Here is an 18402-nt window from a genome sequence, read left to right as displayed (position 1 = left end):
ACCTTATTTACATATTTATTCAGGCCCGTTGCTATGAGACTCGAAATTGAGCTCAGGTGCATCCTGTTTCTAATGATCATCCGTGAGATGTTTCTACAACTTGATTGGAGTCCACTTGTGGTAAATTAAATGAATTAGACATGATTTGGAAAGGCACACACCTGTCTATATAAGGTCCCAAAGTTGACAGTGCATGTCAGAGCAAAAACCATGATGTCAAAGGAATTGTCTGTTGAGCTCCGAAACAGGACTGTGTTGAGGCACAGATCTGGGGAAGGGTACCAAAAAATGTCTCCAGCATTGAAGGTCCCAAGAACACAGTGGCCTCCATCATTCTTAAATGGAAGAAGTTAGGAACCACCAAGACTCTTCCTAGAGCTGGCCACCCAGCCAAACTGAGCAATCGGAGGAGAAGGGCCTTGGTCAAGAACCCGACAAAATGTGGAAAAAGTCAAGGGGTTTGAATATTTTCTGAATAAACTGTCTGTTCTAAGTGTGCTATTTCTATGCTTCCCGTTCTTGTTTTAGTACACTGTCTTCAAACAGCTGAAAACACAATATTTTTGGTTATTGAAAATATATTTCAGAGTGGTACAATGGATGGTACAATGATTCTCTACACTATACAGTATATTGCTTGTTTTGTCACATAAACTGAAGAGGCAAACTATTAGAATTTTAGAAACCAGGAAATGGGGGAGCAATTTATGCATATTGCACCTTTCAAATAAACAAAAATTTACTACAGTAACTGTTGCCATTTATTTTTCCCAGAAAACTGCAATACAAACCGTGGGTTTGGTGAACCTTTACACCCCTACTGGTTTGGTGCTGGAGATAATGAATATGAGGTTGAAAAGTGGCAAAATGGCCCTTTATTAAGCAGCAACGTGGCTCCACTGGGCTTTGACAAAGTAGCTTATACTGCTTTCACAAAGGATTGAAGGTATTTTGCCTGTAAAAATAATAGGGCAATGTTCATATTACCCCCTTACAAACAGGCCCATTTTGACCACATTCTTGCCTGCATACACCTTTTAGACCTCCCGTGCACATGCCGGCAGGCCGGTGATGAGTGGGAGTGGTGAGCATCTATTTTAATAAATCCATTGAATATACACCATCAAAAACACATCTATTATTCATTTGTTTGGAAAGGTCCTAAGAAACATTAGAAGACTAATAACAGGTATTTTCAAAAGAATAGAATCTCCATCAACACGTTTAGCATCTCCATCAACACGTCTAGCATCTCCTGGTCTCCATCAACACGTTTAGCATCTCCTGGTCTCCATAAACATTTTTAGCATCTCCTGGTTTCCATAAACATGTTTAGCATCTCCTGGTCTCCATCAACACCTTTAGCATCTCCTGATCTCCATAAACACGTTTAGCATCTCCTGGTCTCCATCAACACGTTTAGCATCTCCTGGTCTCCATCAACACGTTTAGCATCTCCTGGTCTCCATAAACACGTTTAGCATCTCCTGGTCTCCATAAACACGTTTAGCATCTCCTGGTCTCCATAAACACGTTTAGCATCTCCTGGTCTCCATAAACACGTTTAGCATCTCCTGGTCTCCATCAACACGTTTAGCATCTCCTGGTCTCCATAAACACGTTTAGCATCTCCTGGTCTCCATAAACACGTTTAGCATCTCCTGGTCTCCATAAACACGTTTAGCATCTCCTGGTCTCCATCAACACGTTTAGCATCTCCTGGTCTCCTTCAACACGTTTAGCATCTCCTGGTCTCCATAAACACGTTTAGCATCTCCTGGTCTCCATAAACACGTTTAGCATCTCCTGGTCTCCATCAACACGTTTAGCATCTCCTGGTCTCCATCAACACGCTTAGCATCTCCTGGTCTCCTTCAACACGTTTAGCATCTCCTGGTCTCCACACCTACAAGCTGCTGATGCGTCTTTGGAACATCTACATTTTAAAAAGTCTAATAAACCAATTGAATATACAACATCATAATACATCCATTACTTATTTTAGGCAGGTCTAAAGAAACATGATTTGAAGAAAATGTATTTCAGAAGAACAGAATATGAGTTGGTCTACTGTATGTTATGTGGCTATGCTCCATGTCATAGGCTGTAGGCTTGTTCCTTTAGTAGACAAGATCGGCTGTCAGTCCCAAACCATTATTTTATATTAGGTTATTTAATTTTATCGTAGATTTTATAGTAGCAATATATAGTAATATAATTGAGAATATTTTTCCATTCTGGAGCTAGTCTGCAGATGAATTTATTTTTGCCCGACCTACAGACAGTGATATCAGTCCTCTAATACAGGACTAGTAAAGGCTCAGTGCACTACTTTCGTAAAAAAAATTATAACAATAATACAAATATTTATATATATATATAAATATTTGTATTATTGTTATCATTTTTTTTACGAAAGTAGTGCACTGAGCCTTTACTGAGCCTTACTAGACCAGGAGATGCTAAACGTGTTGATGGAGACCAGGAGATGCTAAACGGTAATATATATATATATATATTTACATACAGTACCAGTCAAAAGTTTGGACACACTTACTAATTCAAGGGCTTTTCTTTATTTGTACTATTTTCTACATTGTATAATAATAATGAAGACATCAAAACTATGAAATAACACAAATGGAATCATGTAGTAACCATTTTTTTTTTTAAATAAATGAAGTAGTCACCCTTTGCCTTGATGACAGCTTTGCACCCTCTTGGCACTCACTCAACTAGCTTCATGAGGTAGTCACCTGGAATGCATTTCAATTAATAGGTGTGCCTTGTTAAAATTCAATTTGTGGAATCTCTTTCCTTCTTAATGCGTTTCAGGTAGGGGTGGTATACAGAAGATAATTTGGTCTAATTTGGTAAAAGACCGAGTCCATATTATGGCAAGAACAGCTCAAATAAGCAAAGAGAAATGACAGTCCATCATAGCTTTACTTTAAGACATAAAGGTCAGTCAATCTGGAAAATTTCAATAACTTCGAATTGCTGCAAAGAAACCACTATTAACTTCTTGGATATAGGGGGCGCTCTTTTAATTTATGGATAAAAAAACGTGCCCGTTTTAAGCGCAATATTTTGTCACGAAAAGATGCTCGACTATGCATATAATTGGCAGCTTTGGAAAGAAAACACTAAGGTTTCCAGAACTGCAAAGATATTATCTGTGGGTGCCACAGAACTCATGTTACAGGCGAAACCAAGATGATACTTCCCCAGGAAATGGGCAGAATTTTCGAAGCTCTGTTTTCTATTGTCTCCTTATATGGCTGTGAATGCGCCGGGAATGAGCCTGCCCTTCCTATCGTTTCTCCAAGGTGTCTGCAGCATTGTGACGTATTTGTAGGCATATCATTGGAAGATTGGCCATAAGAGACTACATCTACCACGGGTCCGCCCAGTGTCCTTTGTGTAAATTTGTGCGTAATCTACAAGCTGCACGCAGTCATCCAGTGATTGAGAGGAGAGAGGAGGCTTTCAACGAACAATATATCATGAAGAGATATGTGAAAAACACCTTGAGGATTGGTCCTAAACCACGTTTGCCATGTTTCAGTCGATATTATGGAGTTAATTTGGAAAAAAGTTCGATGTTTTGAAGACTGAATTTTCGGGTTTTTTTGGTAGCCAAACGTGACGCACCAAACGGAGCAATTTCTCCTAAACAAATCATCTTTCAGGAAAAACGGAGCATTTGCTATCTAACTGAGAGTCTCCTCATTGAAAACATCTGAAGTTCTTCAAAGGTAATGATTTTATTTGAATGATTTTATGTTTTTTGTGAGAATGTTGCCTGCTAATGCTAACGCTAATGCTAACGCTAAATGCTACGCTAGCTAGCTACTGTTACACAAATGATTGTTTTCCTATGGTTGAGAAGCATATTTTGAAAATCTGAGATGACAGTGTTGTTAACAAAAGGCTAAGCTTGAGAGCTAGCATATTAATTTCATTTCATTTGCGATTTTCATGAATAGTTAACATTACGTTATGGTAATGAGCTTGAGGCTGTATTCACGATCCCGGATCCGGGATGGCTCGACGCAACAGGTTAAAGGACACCAATAAGAAGAAGAGACATGCTTGGGCCAAGAAAACACAAGCAATAGACATTAGACCGGTGGAAGTCTGGGTGAGTGAAGTAAAAGTGAAGAGTGAAGTAAAAGCAGCCAACAAGTGCTCAGCATATGTGGGAACTTCTTCAAGACGGTTGGAAAAGCATTCCAGGTGAACCTGGTTGAGAGAGCGTGCAAAGCTGTCGTCAAGGCAAAGGGTGTATATATATATATATATATATATATCACCAGGTGATATTTTACCCAAACTCCGTATGCCATGGGCTCTCCAACCCTATTCCTAAGCCGTAGGCAGAACTTTATTGAAATTACTACTAGGTCGCTAGGCGGGAAAAAAAGTTTGGGCTTTGATACCGGCAATACTTTTCAGATATAAGTAAAAGGCTGAAAAAAGATGGTGGAAAAACGTCTTAGTATGAAAAGGATTACTGCTTTTCCTCTTCTTCTCTTTCAGAATCTCCTTTTCTCTATATGATAAAGCAATTTAGCAGCAACTTATTCAATCAGTAAGGTATTTAAAAGTATTTTTCTACAGCAGAAAACCGAGAAAGTTGCAAATACGATAATAAGCACATCTAATTTACCAATCTCAGTGTACAACTCCCTATTCAAAACATTGCAATGCCGTTAACATAGACGTGAAAGTAGAAGTTAATGCACAGATGAACAAATATGTGGTTCACACATCTCCAAGCCCCTGGTGTATTCTATGCTGGAGTGTGTGAATAAGGCATTTCGGCCTACAGTACAGCGATCACATCGATGAGCTGAGAGAATTGTGGCTCTGAGAGATCCAGGAATCTCAGTCATTTTGTCGCTTGTTTTTCATTTGTTTATGCATGTGTTCCCGTCTGTTTCTCTGTGGCAGACGGAGCCCAGATCTGTGGTGAATCACTGGAGACTCTTGAGGAACAGTCAATCAGTCAGCTCATCCACCCATCCAGGCTCTGTAGCTGGGCAGGCCACCCCTGGGTGGCTCAGTGGAGCAGAGCAAAACCCCCCCCGACCCCCCCACACACAAACAGACTTCAACACACATGTAGATCCTAACAAATACACACAGAATTTTAGACACAGAGCACAGAGGCATGGGGGCCCTGGGGCTGCGGTTGGGCCACAGCTGCTCCTTAGCCAATCCCACAGAGCAATGACTATACCTCATTTCAATCCAACAGCCTATTAGATCAACCTATTGTAGACGAAGCAGAAAGTGGTGTCAACAGAGACACAGGGAGAGAGAGAGAGAGAGAGAGAGAGAGAGAGAGAGATGAGGGCTATCACATCTTGTAACAGTGTCTCAAAGGGTTAACCAGGAAGCAGAAAGTGGTGTCAACAGAGACACAGGGAGAGAGAGAGAGAGACAGAGAGAGAGAGCGAGAGCGAGAGAGGTGAGGGCTATCACATCTTGTAACAGTGTCTCAAAGGATTAACCAGGAAGCAGAGCATTCTGGGTCAAAGTGGACTTTCCACAAGGTTCTGTGTTTTCCTCTCTAATTCTTTTAAAGAGGTGCCACTGTAGCTCCAGTACTGCACAGCTGGACCAGAGAACCAGGTGATAGCAATGAAAAATAACAAAATCCTCTCCCTACCTAGCGATGCTCCAGTCGGGTTCAATCCTCAGGACGGTGGGGTCATCGGTGTAGTTATATTTGACCTCTGGGTTCCTCAGCTCTGCAGAGTCGATGTCCACCATGACTGGTGTGCTGCCAGGGGTCAGCCCCGCTGGGGTCACACATACTATCTCCCGGGCATTCCTCCTGCAGAGAGAAGGGGAGAAACATGGTTCAAGGATGACAACGGTTACAAAGAGATATCACGAGTTTCCTCAGTATGACAGAAACCAATGGTCTAGGTTTCAGCACCTGTCTCTAAAGAAATGGTCATACCTTATGTCAATGTGTACATGAATGAGCGCTTCATTGTTAAAAGCCGTGTCTACCAATGTTTGGTGTGTCTAGTCAATTATTACACAGTAACTACGATATCTAATCTGTAGCGTTGTTGGATGATGCTTGAATTTCTGGGAAAGTGCCGCAGTCTTTCTAGGAAGAGAGGAGAGGAGTGATTCTGGTGTGATTCCCAGGTCCTGATTGGAGACGTGCCTGCAATGTCTCCTCTGATTCCCCTCGCCTCGTTTCCATGGGAACCCGCTTCACAACGCACGCTCCACAAACCCTCCCAAGATTGCATATATTTTGACAAGGTGTTAGTGACAAACAACAAAACGAGAAAGACACAAAGAGGACGAGAGAGAGAAGGAGACAGACACAAAGAGGACGAGAGAGAGAAGGAGACAGACACAAAGAGGACGAGAGAGAGAAGGAGACAGACACAAAGAGGACGAGAGAGAGAAGGAGACAGACACAAAGAGGACGAGAGAGAGAAGGAGACAGACACAAAGAGGACGAGAGAGAGAAGGAGACAGACACAAAGAGGACGAGAGAGAGAAGGAGACAGACACAAAGAGGACGAGAGAGAGAAGGAGACAGACACAAAGAGGACGAGAGAGAGAAGGAGTAGGACACAAAGAGGACGAGAGAGAGAAGGAGTAGGACAAAGAGGACGAGAGAGAGGAGAGAGACACAAAGAGGACGAGAGAGAAGGAGACAGACACAAAGAGGACGAGAGAGAAGGAGACAGACACAAAGAGGATGAGAGAGAGAAGGAGACAGACACAAAGAGGACGAGAGAGAGAAGGAGACAGACACAAAGAGGACGAGAGAGAGGAGTAGGACACAAAGAGGACGAGAGAGAGAAGGAGACAGACACAAAGAGGACGAGAGAGAGAAGGAGACAGACACAAAGAGGACGAGAGAGAGAAGGAGTAGGACACAAAGAGGACGAGAGAGAGAAGGAGACAGACACAAAGAGGACGAGAGAGAGAAGGAGACAGACACAAAGTGGACGAGAGAGAGAAGGAGACAGACACAAAGTGGACGAGAGAGAGAGGAGACAGCCACAAAGACGACGAGAGAGAGAAGAGAGACACAAAGAGGACGAGAGAGAGAAGGAGACAGACACAAAGAGGACGAGAGAGAGAAGGAGACAGACACAAAGAGGACGAGAGAGAGAAGGAGACAGACACAAAGAGGACGAGAGAGAGAAGGAGACAGACACAAAGAGGACGAGAGAGAGAAGGAGACAGCCACAAAGACGACGAGAGAGAGAAGAGAGACACAAAGACGACGAGAGAGAGAAGGAGACAGACACAAAGAGGACGAGAGAGAGAAGGAGACAGACACAAAGAGGACGAGAGAGAGAAGGAGACAGACACAAAGAGGACGAGAGAGAGAAGGAGACAGACACAAAGAGGACGAGAGAGAGAAGGAGACAGACACAAAGAGGATGAGAGAGAGAAGGAGTAGGACACAAAGAGGACGAGAGAGAGAAGGAGACAGACACAAAGAGGATGAGCGAGAGAAGGAGACAGACACAAAGTGGACGAGAGAGAGAGGAGACAGCCACAAAGACGACGAGAGAGAGAAGAGAGACACAAAGACGACGAGAGAGAGAAGGAGACAGACACAAAGAGGACGAGAGAGAGAAGGAGACAGACACAAAGAGGACGAGAGAGAGAAGGAGACAGACACAAAGAGGACGAGAGAGAGAAGGAGACAGACACAAAGAGGACGAGAGAGAGGAGAGAGACAAAGAGGACGAGAGAGAAGGAGACAGACACAAAGAGGACGAGAGAGAAGGAGACAGACACAAAGAGGACGAGAGAGAGAAGGAGACAGCCACAAAGACGACGAGAGAGAGAAGAGAGACACAAAGAGGACGAGAGAGAGAAGGAGACAGACACAAAGAGGACGAGAGAGAGAAGGAGACAGACACAAAGAGGACGAGAGAGAGAAGGAGACAGACACAAAGAGGACGAGAGAGAGAAGGAGACAGCCACAAAGAGGACGAGAGAGAGAAGGAGACAGCCACAAAGACGACGAGAGAGAGAAGAGAGACACAAAGACGACGAGAGAGAGAAGGAGACAGACACAAAGAGGACGAGAGAGAAGGAGACAGACACAAAGAGGACGAGAGAGAAGGAGACAGACACAAAGAGGACGAGAGAGAGAAGGAGACAGACACAAAGAGGACGAGAGAGAGAAGGAGACAGACACAAAGAGGACGAGAGAGAGGAGACAGACACAAAGAGGACGAGAGAGAATGAGAGAGAGGAGAGAGAGAGAAGGAGAGAGAGAGAAGGTAGCACTGCAGAAAAAAAGATAATCTGCTGGATTATCTTTGAAAGGAAATAAATAGAAATAGATGTGTTTCTATCCAGGATAACAGTGGAAACAGCTTGGCTGAGGACAGAGACCTACTGTAGCACTGTGACATATATGAACATCAGAAAGATTACATGCACAGACACAGTATGACATAGAAAAACAACACCGACAGCACGGACACAAGCACACCACAACCACACACTGCATCTCAAACACTTCCAGTCAATGGAGGGAGGGTGAATCAGCGGGAGATGGGGGTATTTCATTGATAAAGTCCTGGCTCTGGTCCAGGTAGAAGTGTCTGCATTAGTCAGAGAATGGCAGAGCTTTCTCCCCTCCCTCCCCCTGTATCTCTCCTCCCTCCCCCTGTATCTCACCTCCCCTCACTCCCCCTGTATCTCTCCTCCCTCCCCTGTATCTCTCCTCACTCCCCCGGTATCTCCCCTCTCCTCACTCCCCCTGTATCTCCCCTCTCCTCACTCCCCCTGTATCTCCCCTCACTCCCCCTGTATCTCTCCTCACTCCCCCTGTATCTCCCCTCACTCCCCTGTATCTCCCCTCACTCCCCCTGTATCTCTCCTCACTCCCCATGTATCTCCCCTCACTCCCCCTGTATCTCTCCTCACTCCCCCTGTATCTCCCCTCACTCCCCCTGTATCTCTCCTCACTCCCCTGTATCTCCCCTCACTCCCCTGTATCTCCCCTCACTCCCCCTGTATCTCCCCTCACTCCCCCTGTATCTCCCCTCACTCCCCCTGTATCTCTCCTCACTCCCCTGTATCTCCCCTCACTCCCCCTGTATCTCCCCTCACTCCCCCTGTATCTCTCCTCACTCCCCCTGTATCTCTCCTCACTCCCCTGGTATCTCTCCTCACTCCCCTGTAAGGAACCTGGCTCTCACACTCCCTGTATCTCTCCTCACTCCCCCTGTCAGGAACCTGGCACTCACACTCCCTGTATCTCCCCTCACTCCCTCTGTCAGGAACCTGGTACTCACACTCCTGTATCTCCCCTCACTCCCCCTGTCAGGAACCTGGCACTCACACTCCCTGTATCTCTCCTCACTCCCCCTGTCAGGAACCTGGCACTCACACTCCCTGTATCTCCCCTCACTCCCTCTGTCAGGAACCTGGCACTCACACTCCCTGTATCTCCCCTCACTCCCTCTGTCAGGAACCTGGCACTCACACTCCCTGTATCTCCCCTCACTACACCTGTATCTCCCCTCACTCCCTCTGTCAGGAACCTGGCACTCACACTCCCTGGCTGGGCTCTACCTCCCTCTCAGCTGCAATGCAGAGCAGCCGATGGCTGTCTGACTCCCTCACTATTCCTTAGATAGACAGTAAATGTACAGCACTGTGCATGGTGGACCCACTGTCTCCCCTGTATCTCCCCTCACTCCCCCTGTATCTCCCCTCACTCCCCCTGTATCTCTCCTCACTCCCCCTGTATCTCCCCTCACTCCCCCTGTATCTCCCCTCACTCCCCTGTATCTCCCCTCACTCCCCCTGTATCTCTCCTCACTCCCCCTGTATCTCCCCTCACTCCCCCTGTATCTCCCCTCACTCCCCCTGTATCTCTCCTCACTCCCCCTGTATCTCCCCTCACTCCCCTGTATCTCTCCTCACTCCCCCTGTATCTCTCCTCACTCCCCCTGTATCTCTCCTCACTCCCCCTGTAAGGAACCTGGTACTCACACTCCCTGTATCTCTCCTCACTCCCCTGTCAGGAACCTGGCACTCACACTCCCTGTATCTCCCCTCACTCCCTCTGTCAGGAACCTGGTACTCACACTCCCTGTATCTCCCCTCACTCCCCCTGTCAGGAACCTGGCACTCACACTCCCTGTATCTCTCCTCACTCCCCCTGTCAGGAACCTGGCACTCACACTCCCTGTATCTCCCCTCACTCCCTCTGTCAGGAACCTGGCACTCACACTCCCTGTATCTCCCCTCACTCCCTCTGTCAGGAACCTGGCACTCACACTCCCTGGCTGGGCTCTACCTCCCTCTCAGCTGCAATGCAGAGCAGCCGATGGCTGTCTGACTCCCTCACTATTCCTTAGATAGACAGTAAATGTACAGCACTGTGCATGGTGGACCCACTGTCTCCCCCTGTATCTCCCCTCACTCCCCCTGTATCTCCCCTCACTCCCCATGTATCTCCCCTCACTCCCCATGTATCTCCCCTCACTCCCCCTGTATCTCTCCTCACACCCCCTGTATCTCCCCTCACTCCCCCTGTATCTCCCCTCACTACCCCTGTATCTCTCCTCACTCCCCCTGTATCTCTCCTCACTCCCCCTGTATCTCCCCTCACTCCCCCTGTATCTCTCCTCACTCCCCCTGTATCTCTCCTCACTCCCCCTGTATCTCTCCTCACTCCCCTGTATCTCCCCTCACTCCCCTGTATCTCTCCTCACTCCCCTGTATCTCTCCTCACTCCCCCTGTAAGGAACCTGGCACTCACACTCCCTGTATCTCTCCTCACTCCCCCTGTCAGGAACCTGGCACTCACACTCCCTGTATCTCCCCTCACTCCCTCTGTCAGGAACCTGGTACTCACACTCCCTGTATCTCCCCTCACTCCCCCTGTCAGGAACCTGGCACTCACACTCCCTGTATCTCTCCTCACTCCCCCTGTCAGGAACCTGGCACTCACACTCCCTGTATCTCCCCTCACTCCCTCTGTCAGGAACCTGGCACTCACACTCCCTGTATCTCCCCTCACTCCCTCTGTCAGGAACCTGGCACTCACACTCCCTGTATCTCCCCTCACTCCCCCTGTATCTCCTCTCACTCCCTCTGTCAGGAACCTGGCACTCACACTCCCTGTATCTCCCCTCACTCCCTCTGTCAGGAACCTGGCACTCACACTCCCTGTATCTCTCCTCACTCCCCCTGTATCTCTCCTCACTCCCCCTGTATCTCCCCTCACTCCCCCTGTATCTCTCCTCACTCCCCCTGTATCTCCCCTCACTCCCCCTGTATCTCCCCTCACTCCCCCTGTATCTCTCCTCACTCCCCCTGTATCTCCCCTCACTCCCCCTGTATCTCTCCTCACTCCCCCTGTATCTCTCCTCACTCCCCTGTATCTCTCCTCACTCCCCTGTATCTCTCCTCACTCCCCTGTATCTCTCCTCACTCCCCTGTATCTCTCCTCACTCCCCCTGTAAGGAACCTGGCACTCACACTCCCTGTATCTCTCCTCACTCCCCCTGTCAGGAACCTGGCACTCACACTCCCTGTATCTCCCCTCACTCCCTCTGTCAGGAACCTGGTACTCACACTCCCTGTATCTCCCCTCACTCCCCCTGTCAGGAACCTGGCACTCACACTCCCTGTATCTCCCCTCACTCCCCCTGTCAGGAACCCGGCACTCACACTCCCTGTATCTCCCCTCACTCCCTCTGTCAGGAACCTGGCACTCACACTCCCTGTATCTCCCCTCACTCCCTCTGTCAGGAACCTGGCACTCACACTCCCTGTATCTCCCCTCACTCCCTCTGTCAGGAACCTGGCACTCACACTCCCTGTATCTCTCCTCACTCCCCCTGTATCTCTCCTCACTCCCCTGTATCTCCCCTCACTCCCCCTGTATCTCTCCTCACTCCCCCTGTATCTCCCCTCACTCCCCCTGTATCTCCCCTCACTCCCCCTGTATCTCCCCTCACTCCCCTGTATCTCCCCTCACATCTCCCCTCACTCCCCCTGTATCTCCCCTCACTCCCCCTGTATCTCTCCTCACTCCCCCTGTATCTCTCCTCACTCCCCCTGTATCTCTCCTCACTCCCCCTGTATCTCTCCTCCTCCCCCCCTGTATCTCTCCTCACTCCCCCTGTATCTCTCCTCACTCCCCCTGTATCACCCCTCACTCCCCCTGTATCTCTCCTCACTCCCCCTGTATCTCTCCTCACTCCCACTGTATCTCTCCTCACTCCCCCTGTATCTCTCCTCACTCCCCCTGTATCTCTCCTCACTCCCCCTGTAAGGAACCTGGCACTCACACTCCCTGTATCTCTCCTCACTCCCCTGTCAGGAACCTGGCACTCACACTCCCTGTATCTCCCCTCACTCCCTCTGTCAGGAACCTGGTACTCATACTCCCTGTATCTCCCCTCACTCCCTCTGTCAGGAACCTGGTACTCACACTCCCTGTATCTCCCCTCACTCCCCTGTCAGGAACCTGGCACTCACACTCCCTGTATCTCTCCTCACTCCCCCTGTCAGGAACCTGGCACTCACACTCCCTGTATCTCCCCTCACTCCCTCTGTCAGGAACCTGGCACTCACACTCCCTGTATCTCCCCTCACTCCCCCTGTCAGGAACCTGGCACTCACACTCCCTGTATCTCCCCTCACTCCCTCTGTCAGGAACCTGGCACTCACACTCCCTGTATCTCCCCTCACTCCCCTGTATCTCCTCTCACTCCCTCTGTCAGGAACCTGGCACTCACACTCCCTGTATCTCCCCTCACTCCCTCTGTCAGGAACCTGGCACTCACACTCCCTGTATCTCTCCTCACTCCCTCTGTCAGGAACCTGGCACTCACACTCCCTGTATCTCTCCTCACTCCCCCTGTATCTCTCCTCACTCCCCCTGTATCTCCCCTCACTCCCCCTGTATCTCTCCTCACTCCCCCTGTATCTCTCCTCACTCCCCCTGTATCTCCCCTCACTCCCCCTGTATCTCTCCTCACTCCCCCTGTATCTCTCCTCACTCCCCCTGTATCTCCCCTCACGCCCCCTGTATCTCCCCTCACTCCCCTGTATCTCCCCTCACTCCCCCTGTATCTCTCCTCACTCCCCCTGTATCTCTCCTCACTCCCCTGTATCTCCCCTCACTCCCCCTGTATCTCCCCTCACTCCCCTGTATCTCCCCTCACTCCCCCTGTATCTCTCCTCACTCCCCCTGTATCTCTCCTCACTCCCCCTGTATCTCCCCTCACTCCCCCTGTATCTCCCCTCACTCCCCCTGTATCTCTCCTCACTCCCCCTGTATCTCTCCTCACTCCCCCTGTATCTCTCCTCACTCCCCCTGTATCTCTCCTCACTCCCCCTGTAAGGAACCTGGCACTCACACTCCCTGTATCTCTCCTCACTCCCCTGTCAGGAACCTGGCACTCACACTCCCTGTATCTCCCCTCACTCCCTCTGTCAGGAACCTGGTACTCACACTCCCTGTATCTCCCCTCACTCCCCCTGTCAGGAACCTGGCACTCACACTCCCTGTATCTCTCCTCACTCCCCTGTCAGGAACCTGGCACTCACACTCCCTGTATCTCCCCTCATTCCCTCTGTCAGGAACCTGGCACTCACACTCCCTGTATCTCCCCTCACTCCCTCTGTCAGGAACCTGGCACTCACACTCCCTGTATCTCCCCTCACTCCCTCTGTCAGGAACCTGGCACTCACACTCCCTGTATCTCCCCTCACTCCCCCTTTATCTTCTCTCACTCCCTCTGTCAGGAACCTGGCACTCACACTCCCTGTATCTCTCCTCACTCCCTCTGTCAGGAACCTGGCACTCACACTCCCTGTATCTCCCCTCACTCCCTCTGTCAGGAACCTGACACTCACACTCCCTGTATCTCCCCTCACTCCCTCTGTCAGGAACCTGGCACTCACACTCCCTGTATCTCCCCTCACTCCCCCTTTATCTCCTCTCACTCCCTCTGTCAGGAACCTGGCACTCACACTCCCTGGCTGGGCTCTACCTCCCTCTCAGCTGCAATGCAGAGCAGCCGATGGCTGTCTGACTCCCTCACTATTCCTTAGATAGACAGTAAATGTACAGCACTGTGCATGGTGGACCCACTGTGGTAATACTTGGTCCAGAGAGCTAAGTAGAGACAGGTGGACAGACAGAGAGACAGACAGTGACAGACACTCACTTTTTGAAGTGGCAGGGGTGGCGTCCAATGTTGACAAACACAGAGCTGCCGGCGTTGAGGTGGTTGCCCTCAATGGTGACCCTGGTGCCCCCAGAGAGAGGACCCTGAGCAGGCAGCACTCGAGTGAAGAAAGGTGTCTGGAGATGGAGGTAAACCATAACACATATGTTTATACATTCAGATTAGCAAAAAACTAAATCATCAATACTCAGTCTAATGTAAGGATCCATCTAGTGTGTCATCTGGCTACGACTTACCACAAAGGTGAATGCCCGGGGTGAGAGGGCCCTGTAGTCCGTCAGGCAGTCCCTCACACACACCTCCACGTTGGCCTCCTGCACCCGGTAGCCCGTGGCATCATTTAGCAAACACACAATTCTGTACGTGGAAGAGGCGAGGGTAGGGAAGGTTCAGCGAGAGAGAGATGGCGGGAGGGAGAGGGGAGTTAGGGATTCACATGAGCATTCCCCCGTGAGGTCAGCTGTAACTGACTGTAAAGGTGTCTGATATCTGCGTAGTGATTCGCCATCAACCCGACGTTTGGATATATTGTTTGATCTATATGAAGAGAGTAGAGCAGGGAGGCGAATATCACAGGAGAGGAAGGAAGATACTCAAGATGGGGAGAGGAAACAATAGACACTGAGAGAAAGAGAGCCAAAGGACAGGTGAAGAGAGATGGAGAAAGACAACGTCAACAAGAAGGAGGACAGGAGATATACACTGAGGAGAGGAGGATGAACACAGAGCACAGGTGTAGAGGGAGGGGCGATGGCAATATGAAAGTGGTGAGAGCCAGGCAGCTGAGCCTCCTCACCTCTCAGCGCTTATGTACTCCTCCTCAATGGGGATACAGGGCACCTTGCCCAGACGCACTCCTGTCAGGATGTCCCTGAACTGTAGGCCCAGGTTCTCCCCCGTGATGGTCAGCCTAGTGCCCCCCTGTCTCGGCCCCGTCTCCGGAAACAGCTGCAACACAGGGAGGGAGGGGACGATCAATGACTGTCTGGTTAGAAGCCACTGAGAGACAAGGTGAGGCCAATCCCCTGTATTGTCAGTGTAGGCAGCGCAGACCAAAGGGGACTGAGAGAGAAGAGAGAAGTCTGTGAATGGTCAGCAGGGGATGTGTAACAACAGTAAGGTTTTCTCCCTTTCTCTCTTGTTCACCCAAACACCATAATCCAGCCAGCCATGTTTTAATGAAGAAAAATCACCTCTCCGCTTTGAAAAACAGAAAAACCTTGTGCGGCGCACAGCGAAAGGCCTCTTGTCCACCTAACTGAAACATATTACGCCGGCTCCCTCGTCAATGCTTTGTAGCAACGTGCCACACAGCAGCGCCATAATGTGATTTATTTAGCCAAATTACTCCCCGTAACGAGGACAGGTGTGGCATGACAAAACAAACATGGTGACTGATGTGAGGCGGCAGCATCCGGGAGGCGGCCTCTAACAACCATCACAAGGTAATTATGGGTAATCTCACTGGCTGCCTGTTCCACCACATGGTTGGCTGGGCAGAGCATGTCGGGGAAACGGCACCCTGGCATGTCCCGAGGCATGGTGACGTTTCATTGGCTGGCCATGCCTGGGTTCTGTAGTGGCCACAGGAGCAACCCCCGAGGCCAGGCACTCACAGCAGACTAACCTCACCCAGCTCCAGAGCTATCCCTCTACCACATGATGACATGGTAGCTAAAGGCCTGTGTGAAGCAGCGTGACACTGCTGTGGTTGGACTGGGAACCAGGGCGACATGGCCAACATGAGGCAGGCTATAAACGGGGTTGTTAATGTGTTCCAGGAGAAGCTGGTGAAGGATGGATGTCAGCAGGCAGTGGACTCTGTTTAAGGAAGGACAGCAGGGCCTATAGAAACAGTACAGCAGACAAACACGGTATGAACCTACCCTGACAATGGGGGAGAGAGGGGGTTGTTGTGAGGCTGAGGGGCGACTCTTGTAGCCACAATAACAACCAAAACAAAATGAATGGCGTAGCACCTTCAGTAGGTTGTGAGACACACACCTATTGTCTGAGACCATCCGAGGCCTCTGTGTTATATAGCCTTTCTAGAGTCTGACTGTCCTACTCCCAGGAACCCCTAGGACCTGGCACGAGGAAAACACTAGCCTCTGAACACTGAACTCTGCCAATGAGAGTTAAAACAGTGAAGTAGTGTGCTTTAATTGGTTTCAGAGGGGTTACTTCACATGACCCCCCCGCACACAGACACACTCCCTGACAGAATGAGGAGAGAGCGAGCGCAAAAGAGAGAAAGAGACAGAGACAGAAAGAGAGAGAGAGAAAAGAGAGAAACAAAGAGAAAGAGAGAGAGAAAGAGAGAAAGAGAGAGCGAAAGAGAGACAGAGTGAGAGAAAGTAAGAGAGTAGAGAAAGAGAGAGAAAGAGAAAGAAAGAGAGAAACGGAGAATAAGAGAGAGAGAAAGAGAGAGAAACAAAGAGAGAGAAACAAAGAGAGAGAAACAAAGAGAAAGAGAGAGAAACAAAGAGAGAGAAACAAAGAGAGAGAAACAAAGAGAGAGAAAGAAAGAGAGAGAAAGAAAGAGAGAGAAAGAAAGAGAGAGAAAGAGAGAGAAACAAAGAGAGAGAAACAAAGAGAGAGAAACAAAGAGAGAGAAACAAAGAGAGAGAAACAAAGAGAGAGAAACAAAGAGAGAGAAACAAAGAGAGAGAAACAAAGAGAGAGAAACAAAGAGAGAGAAACAAAGAGAAAGAGAGAGAAACAAAGAGAGAGAAACAAAGAGAGAGAAACAAAGAGAGAGAAACAAAGAGAGAGAAACAGAGAGAGAAACAAAGAGAGAGAAACAAAGAGAAAGAGAGAGAAACAAAGAGAAAGAGAGAGAGAGAAAGAGACAGATAGAGTGAGAGAAAGAAAAAGAGAGAAACGGAGAAAAAGAGAGCGAAAGAGAGAGAAAAGAAAGAGAAAGAAAGAGAGAGAAACAGAGAGATAGAGAGGAAGATACAGAGATAGAGTGAGAGAAAGTAAGAGAGACAGAAAGAGAGAGAAAGAAAGAGAGAGAAACAGAGAGATAGAGAGGAAGATACAGAGATAGAGTGAGAGAAAGTAAGAGAGACAGAAAGAGAGAGAAAGAAAGAGAGAGAAAGAGAGAAAGAGAGATAGAGAAAGAGAGAAAGAGAGAGCGAAAGAGAGACAGAGTGAGAGAAAGAAAGAGAGAGAAAGAGTGAGAAACAAAGAGAGAGAAAGAAAGAGAGAGAAATAAAGAGAAAGAGAGAGAAACAACGAGAAAGAGAGAGAGAAAGAGACAGATAGAGTGAGAGAAAGTAAGAGAGAGAGAAAGAGAGAGAAAGAGAGAGAAAGAAAAAGAGAGAAACAGAGAAAAAGAGAGCGAAAGAGAGAGAAACAAAGAGAGAGAAACAAAGAGAGAGAAACAAAGAGAAAGAGAGAAAGAGAGAGAAACAAAGAGAAAGAAAGAAAGAGAGAGAAAGAGAGAGAAAGAAAAAGAGAGAAACGGAGAAAAAGAGAGAGAGAAAGAGAAGAAAAGAAAGAGAGAGAAAAGAAAGAGAAGAAAAGAAAGAGAGAGAAAGAGAGAGAAAAAAAGAGAAAGAGAGAGAAAAGAAAGAGAAAGAAAGAGAGAAAGAGAGGAAAGAGAGGAAAGAGAGAGAAACAAAGAAGAGAAACAAAGAGAAAGAGAGAAAGAGAGAGAAAGAGAAAGAGAGAGAGAGAGAAAGAGAAGAGAGAGAGAAAGAAGAGAGAGAAAGAGAGAAAGAAAGAAAGCAAAAGAGAGAAACGAGAAAAAGAGAGAGCAAAGAGAAGAAACAAAGAGAGACAAACAAAGAGAGAAAACAAAGAGAAAGAGAGAAAGAGAGAGAAACAAAGAGAAAGAAAGAAAGAGAGAAAGAGAGAGAAAAGAAAGAGAGAAAGAGAGAGAAAAGAGAGAGAGAGAAAGAGAGGAAAGAGAGAGAAGAGAAAGAGAGAGAGAAACAAAGAGAGAGAAACAAAGAGAAAGAGAGAAAGAAGAGAAACAAAGAGAAAGAGAGAAGAGAGAAAGAGACAGATAGAGAGAGAAAGTAAGAGAAAGAAGAAAAGAGAGAAAAGAAAAGAGAGAAACGAAAAAAGAGAGAGAAAGAAACAAAGAGAGACAAACAAAGAGAGAGAAACAAAGAGAAAGAGAGAAAGAGAGAGAAACAAAGAGAAAGAAAGAAAGAGAGAA

General features: G+C 48.1%; 1 protein-coding gene across 2 annotated transcripts in view; it reads right to left on the bottom strand.

Annotated features, from left to right (window-relative positions):
- Positions 1–18402, bottom strand: part of LOC112221539 (plexin-A1-like) — a 340982-nt gene that overhangs the window by 27634 nt on the left and 294946 nt on the right. For both annotated transcript variants that reach the window (XM_042303888.1, XM_042303889.1), the window contains exons 13-16: positions 15028–15179; positions 14468–14588; positions 14211–14347; positions 5678–5845 (exon numbers count right to left, since the gene is read on the bottom strand). In XM_042303888.1, coding sequence (XP_042159822.1) covers positions 5678–5845; positions 14211–14347; positions 14468–14588; positions 15028–15179 — 578 coding nt within the window. The remainder of the gene's footprint in view (positions 1–5677; positions 5846–14210; positions 14348–14467; positions 14589–15027; positions 15180–18402) is intronic.

Source organism: Oncorhynchus tshawytscha, linkage group LG22 (genome assembly GCF_018296145.1).
Source record: "Oncorhynchus tshawytscha isolate Ot180627B linkage group LG22, Otsh_v2.0, whole genome shotgun sequence".
Taxonomy (NCBI): domain Eukaryota; kingdom Metazoa; phylum Chordata; class Actinopteri; order Salmoniformes; family Salmonidae; genus Oncorhynchus; species Oncorhynchus tshawytscha.
This window is presented reverse-complemented; position numbering and strand designations above follow the sequence as displayed.